The sequence below is a fragment of the Phallusia mammillata genome, chromosome 3, assembly GCF_965637545.1.
Source record: "Phallusia mammillata chromosome 3, kaPhaMamm4.hap1.1, whole genome shotgun sequence".
Taxonomy (NCBI): Eukaryota; Metazoa; Chordata; class Ascidiacea; order Phlebobranchia; family Ascidiidae; genus Phallusia; species Phallusia mammillata.
This window is the reverse complement of record NC_137254.1, coordinates 14,328,664-14,335,243: the sequence shown is the minus strand read 5'-3', so window position 1 is coordinate 14,335,243 and position 6,580 is coordinate 14,328,664. Positions and strand designations below refer to the sequence as shown.

The 6,580-nt window shown below is 37.9% G+C and overlaps 2 protein-coding genes across 2 annotated transcripts; both read right to left on the bottom strand.

Annotated features, from left to right (window-relative positions):
• Positions 1 to 3,638: 3,638 nt before the first annotated feature.
• LOC145219614 (general transcription factor II-I repeat domain-containing protein 2B-like) lies at positions 3,639 to 4,001 on the bottom strand. Its single transcript, XM_080086956.1, has one exon. It carries the CDS (start codon positions 3,999 to 4,001, stop codon positions 3,639 to 3,641), a length of 363 nt encoding a protein of 120 aa, XP_079943082.1.
• Positions 4,002 to 4,374: 373 nt separating this feature from the next.
• On the bottom strand, positions 4,375 to 5,409 carry LOC145219613 (general transcription factor II-I repeat domain-containing protein 2A-like). The gene has a single exon (XM_080086955.1). It carries the CDS (start codon positions 5,407 to 5,409, stop codon positions 4,375 to 4,377), a length of 1,035 nt encoding a protein of 344 aa, XP_079943081.1.
• Positions 5,410 to 6,580: the final 1,171 nt, after the last annotated feature.

Below are 6,580 nucleotides of genomic sequence, written 5' to 3'. Positions count from 1 at the left end.
ACGAGGCCAAAAAGTTACTTTTAGAGGGGCACGGTTCACGAAAGGTTGTGAACCACTGTGTTTGGGATTCGACTTTCGGCGGATTCTCCACTGAGCCTGCGCAGCTCAGTTGGTCGAGCGCAAGTCCCGAAAAGACTCCTGTCGTGGGTTCTAATCCCACCGCAGGCTAGATTTTTCTTGCCTCCGCCTTGCCATATGGTGGTGAATGCTTGGTGATCGGCTGATTCGGTACAGCGCCTTCAATGGGCCTGGCGTATTGTGATTTTTCTGCAATATTATTAAAAAATTCGGCATGTATCAAGAAAAAATTTCCCGACTTACATCTTACAGATAAATCACGAAGTCTGAACGAAATCACATTTTTATGTGTGGTGGAAGAATTCTATAAACAAGTATCGTATTTTACGCCGACATTATCTTTTAGTTTCACATAATGTTTTTACATTGTTTGTTTTTTTCTGGCAGAAATACACCGAAATGACCTCAAGGGAGCAGTAATCATGCAAGCAAAAAACATTTTTTACGGTGAGTTTTATTAGGCGTTAGTGTATTTACCAAATTACCTATGACCGGGGTCTCCAAAGTACGGGTGATGAGCTGGATGCGGTCCGCCAAAGTTTTGAATCCAGCCCGCAGCGCTTTCATTCACACTTATGACAGGCTTCCTATAACAGCAACGCGACGCAGAGAGTAGATTCGTTTTACCTTTATACATGTAAAAATTGATTTTATACAATGGAGTCAAAATTCTCAGACAAAAAGTAGTCACTTTCTATAATAAGCATTAATGAATACTATTCAAACGTTTTAAAATATTATCGTAAAACCTGTATTTTGTTACATGGACTGTGCCTTTTCGTCCGGATTATGTATGTCTGGGCATTTTTTTAAAATTGTCGAGATCCGGATCAGAAATCGCGATGTGCAATTGAGTTGAAAATTTAATTTCTACACCAGCGGTTCCGAAAATAGGATTAATTTTGTCAGACGGCCAAGTGCTAAATGTTGTTTAAAGTACTTAATATTTTCTTTTAGATCGTGCGACTGTATAGGCCCAAACTTGCCTGCTAATGAACTATCTTTCTCCAGGGCTTGCTTTAATTCAACATGCACTTGACAAATAAATAGTTTCGGTCGTTAAGAAAACAAAGCAATTCCAAAACTTCAACAAAACACTACCTATTTTAAAGTTTGGAAAAATTATCACCAGAAAACATATTCGGTCGCAAGAAGTTCAATACGTAACGTAAAGTCACATATTGCCCTATGCGAAATATACCTTATGTTGTTGCTCCATGCGAAATATACCTTATGTTGTGTTTTTCAGATTTTGGTTCAAACACAAAACCAGACTGGGAGCAGACGTTGCCAACAGAACTGCAAGGTTGTATGTTACTTGTTGCTTTTTACCTTAAAAATAAAATAAATCTCGCTTCAAAAGGACTGAATAAACTGAAAACCTAACCATTATTACTGCCAACTTCTGTAGGGCACAAAATATGTTCGCTAAGAGAGTTCTGGAATTTTTCAACAAAACAGAAATGTGAACAACGAATGGAAGTTCCATTGCATGTTATTAAACAAGACAATTTGAGCGTGGAAGAATTTGGTAATGCATGTAGCTGGTCGTTTAAAAGACAAACTGACAAAATCAAAATAACACCTGACAATATTTTTAATGAGGCGACAACCGTATGTAAAGAAACAAACGAAATATCACATGAACCAGTTAGTATGCAGCGATGGAACGTTGTAGGACTCGCAGGTACGGCCGGAATTGGCAAAACAACGTTCTGCAAACTTGTCTTAAACCGGATCAAAACGCATCCACACTCGTATGCGTTTTATGTTTGCGTAAAAGACATTGATTTCACAGAGAAATACAATGTCTTGCAATTACTTCTGGCATCAACTGTTCATAGTTATGTGTACAATCAGTATTCGGACAATATTTTGTTAGATTCTATTAATTCCACCGCAGATACATTAATTGTGATCGACGGTCTCGATGAAGCTGGGAAATCGATTGATTTTTTCAACAATCCAAGTGGAATGACACTGTTTGAATGTAAAAGGGCTTTCAACATACTAATGAATCTTCTGAACTGCCGCTTACTTCCCAATGCAAAAAAGTTAGTGGCCTCCCGTCCCAATGCTTGGCAAAACTTTAACCCAGATCGCCATTTATAACGCAAGTTTTGGGTTTTAATAAAGATTCCCAATCTCTTTTCATCAAAAGCGTTTGTAAAACAGAGACACAGAAAAAACTTGTCCTAACGGAATTAGAAAAACAACCCACCATATCAACGTTGTGTTTCATACCGATGTTTGCAGGAATGATTGTTCAGTACCTGTGTAACAACGTTCAATCAAACAGACGAATTATTTCCGTTACAGATATTTTCGTTAAAAACCTAGAAAACTGGCAAAGAAGTCCAAAATTCAAAACTGATTCCGAACATTTAAGAAACCTAACAAAACTGGCGTTTGATGGCATTAAACATGGTCAATTTACGTTCAGCAGTGAGCAAGTAACGTTCGAAACCGTAGAGCCATTTATGTTTGTCCATGCAAACAATCCACAACAACCGGGCCTAATGATTTTGGATGGAGAAAAAATATATTTTTTCATCCACACTACTTGGCAGGGTTTTTTAGCAGCACTTTATTTAATGATCTACATGCCTTGCGAGGATTTTGCTTCAACTCTCTCAACAATATTTCGAGAAAATCTTTGGTGGCTCGTCGTTCAATTTCTGTTTGGTTTTTGCAGTCCTCATATTAAAGGTGTCTTTAAATAAGATATTTCCTGAAAGTGTAGCTCCTGAAGAGAAAGTGGCGATTTTAAAAAATACATTCCAAAAATCATTACAATTTGTTAGCAATTTGCCAAAGGATTTTCCAATACCACCAGCTGATTGGTTCAATGTTAAGGCGATGTTGATTGAAAATGAATTTAACTCTAGAAAAAGTGATTCTAAACTTTTCAACATGTGTATTTGGGCATGTGAGGCCGCGGATTTGGATTTAATTACTGGGCTTGCCAACTCATTACCAAATCCATTGTTGCTGTCAAGAGAAATATTACCACACGAAGTTATGTGCTTTTGTCACATATTGACCCATGCTGAAAACAATCGCGTCTTAAATGTTGGAGACTGGTTGGAGTCGGCTACATTTCCTGGAGCAGGTCTACATACATTGCTGGACACCGTTCAACATTCGAAACACGAAGTAATTTTTTTCATCTTTTTGAAGAGCACAAATACATCTACTCATTTTTTTGCGTTTTTCTGGCACTGTATTGACAACACAAAAACTATTTTGATAGCAAGTAATATTAAACCTACCTATAAACTTAAACCTAATTTAGAACAAATTAAACAATGCCACCACGGGCTAAAACATAATAACACATCTTATTTCCGTTATGCTTGTGATAGTGGTAAATTTGTGCTCTTTAAAAATCACAGTAAATGAGCTATTTGTGTGACTATAACAGCTGTTGACAAATAGGTGCACTCTGTAGCAAAAAAACGAAGTTTTATTATACAACAGTATCTAACATTGTTGTTTAGGGCTTGCAATCGTGTAAGTACGATACACAATAAATTTGAATATTCTTATGACACACAATTTTAGTGGGACACTTGAAGTTGAGAGTCCTTACACAGCTTGTCAATGCGGGCTTTGACAGAAGTGGTAGCTACCCTTAACTGACTAACTAAATTTTCATCAGTCAGCTGACTTCTACATCTTGTTTTGGTGAGCTTCATTTTAGAGAAAAATTGCTCACAGCAATAGGTGCTACCAAAAAGGGAAGTCATTCGTCTTGCATGTCGGGACAAATTGGTAAACTTTTCACACATGTATAGTTTGTAAAAGTCTACCAAACTTTTTTCAGAATATTTTCTCTTTGTGTCCATGTCAGCCTGCAGTTCAATGAGTTCCATTTGGTAATCGTCAGGACTGTCTTCCACTAGGAAATCAAAAGGTTTCATTTCATTTTGTCTAAAATCTGGAAATCTGTTTCCAAACTCATCACGCAGCTTCTGTACACTTGCTACATAGCGCAATCCAGATCAGGAAATTCTCGTTTCCTGGTTGCAAGACACGTGAAATGGATCAACGTAGCTTTACTCAACTGAAATTGGAAAAGTTTTAATTTATTCTCAAAAGCACTGATATGCTCAAACAGCTTATTCACAAGCTGACTTTTTCCTTGTAATTTCAAGTTCAGGTCAGAGAGATGCTGTGTTATATCTGTGAGGAAGGCTAAATCATTCAACCAGTTGTCATCACTCAAAAACGACACATTCTGATGTTTGCTTTCCATGAAAAACTTAATCTCCTCTCGTAGATTCCAGAACCTCTTTAGAGTGGCAGCTCTACTAAGCCAACGTATTGCGGAGAAGTACACACATCAGCATACTCACTGTCCATGTCATGCAGAAAAGCTTTAAATTGCCGATGGTTTAAACCTCGTGCTCGAACGTAATTTACACACTGGACAACACTTTTCATGACGTCTACAAAATCAAGAACTTTGGTACACAAGTTCTCTTGGTGAATAATGCAGTGGCTCACAACTACGTCCTGTGCTTCAACTGCATTGAGAAATTTTGTGGTGAATCCATTTGTTTTACCTTTCATGGAAGGAGCACCATCTGTTGTAATACCACACAAGTTAGCAGGATCCAGTTCGAACTTTTTCACTACCTTAAGCACCTGTTCACAGATATCCTGTCCTGTGGTTGTCGAATATAGACTTCCCATATCTAAAAATTCTTCGACAATATCAAAGTCAGCAGTAACAGCTCTGATGAAAATGACAAGTTGGGCTGTGTCACTAATGTCAGTGCTCTCATCTAAAGCCAGACTGAAAGCTTCACATGATTTTAGTCTCTCTTTTAAAGTCTCTTTGATATCATTTGAAAGACAATTTGTTCTGCGCGAGACAGTAAAGCGAGAAAGGCTAGTTTGTTTTACCAACTGGGTTTTCTCTGGACATGCATATTCTGCGAATATTGTCAAACAATGTTTAATAAATTCTCCGTCACTGAAAGGCTTTCCTTTTTCGGCCATACTTTCACAAATCTTAAAACTGAGTTTTGTTACCAGTTCTGTGTCTTTCTTGTAAGTGGTGAAAACATGTTGTTGATTTTTCAAAGAATTTTTCAAATGTTCTATTTTGTCCACTCGTACCTGACCAACCATTCCATCATACTGGGAGGAGTGCTTACTCAAATAATGTCGTTTAATATTATACTCTTTCATGACAGCAATTGTATTTTGGCAGACGAGACAGACAACACCTTCGTTAAGTGGCTCAACAAGATATTTTGTGCACCATTCGCTGTTGAATAATCTTCCTTCGCCATCAATTTTTTGTTTTTTAGCTGTCAACATTTCGCAAGCCCTGACACTCCTAAAATACCCTTTCAGTCTGCTGTCGCAGATATATAACTTAAGAAAACATTCCGCACCAAGCTTGCCAAGTCAACTTTAAAATGTGAGGTGCAAGTAAGTTTCGTCCCAACACTGCCTTTCACAACAAAGTAATTGTTTACTACACAAAGAGGAATATTACGTCACATTCGGTTTAGATACGCAACATGCACCTAATGCGAATAGAAGACTAAAGGTCTGGGTGAATTAAGTTCAATGCGCTGGTTTAGCTTATTCTTGTTACGTATAGCAACTTAGGAGATTTACCGAAAACTAGCCAGGATTTTTTTGCTAAAATGTGCATTTTTACTTGCTCTGAATTTAGAATGTTGTTGCGGGCCACACTAAATGGCTTGGCGGGCCGGATTGTGGCCCGCGGGCCGCGAGTTGCACACCCCTGGTCCAAACCTTAAGACTCTCTGCAACGAAATTCAAGATCGACACAAACCGGTAAAGAAAGAAAAACAAAGAGAAATGCAGCAAACCGCCATTGCAGATATGTTGTGGTAATAACCACCACAGTAACACATAAACTTATTTTCCCAGCCTAATATGCGCAAATGTTTTGTAATTTTAGTTGTCAATAATTAAACAATACATTTCTACAGCTCGAGGTGTTCAGTCTGGGAGGCAACAGTATTGGTTTGACTGGTGTTGCTCTTTTGTCAACATGTGTACACAATATTAATCAACTGTGGATGCGGAATTGTAACATGGACAAAACTCAACTGAGAATTCTTCTCACTGCTGTTTCAACACTTGGTCGTTGTGTAAGTTGAAACAAAGAAATATTTTTTGCACTGACTTGATATTTGACCAACATACAACAAACCCATCGTGCAGATACTAACAAACGGTGACGGTGTCAACCTTTTAGTTCAAGAAATCAATGTAATGTAATAACAATAGCGTTACATTATACTTTAACACTGCTAATTTTAACTTTTTTTATAGACGAGATGCTTAAGCATAAGTGGAAACAAAGTGGACCCAGAGAACTTCGCAATACTCGCCAAGTGTGTTCACACAGCCCATCAACTTGTGATGGACAGCTGCAATATAAATGCTGAGGGCATCGAAGTTCTGTGCCATGACATAAAGCTGCGCCTTGAACCAGTAAGTATATAGTTAC

Excerpts from the sequence above, each read along its gene's own strand:
- LOC145219614 (XM_080086956.1), bottom strand. The coding sequence starts at position 4,001 with ATGAAACCTTTTGATTTCCTAGTGGAAGACAGTCCTGACGATTACCAA.
- LOC145219613 (XM_080086955.1), bottom strand. The coding sequence starts at position 5,409 with ATGTTGACAGCTAAAAAACAAAAAATTGATGGCGAAGGAAGATTATTC.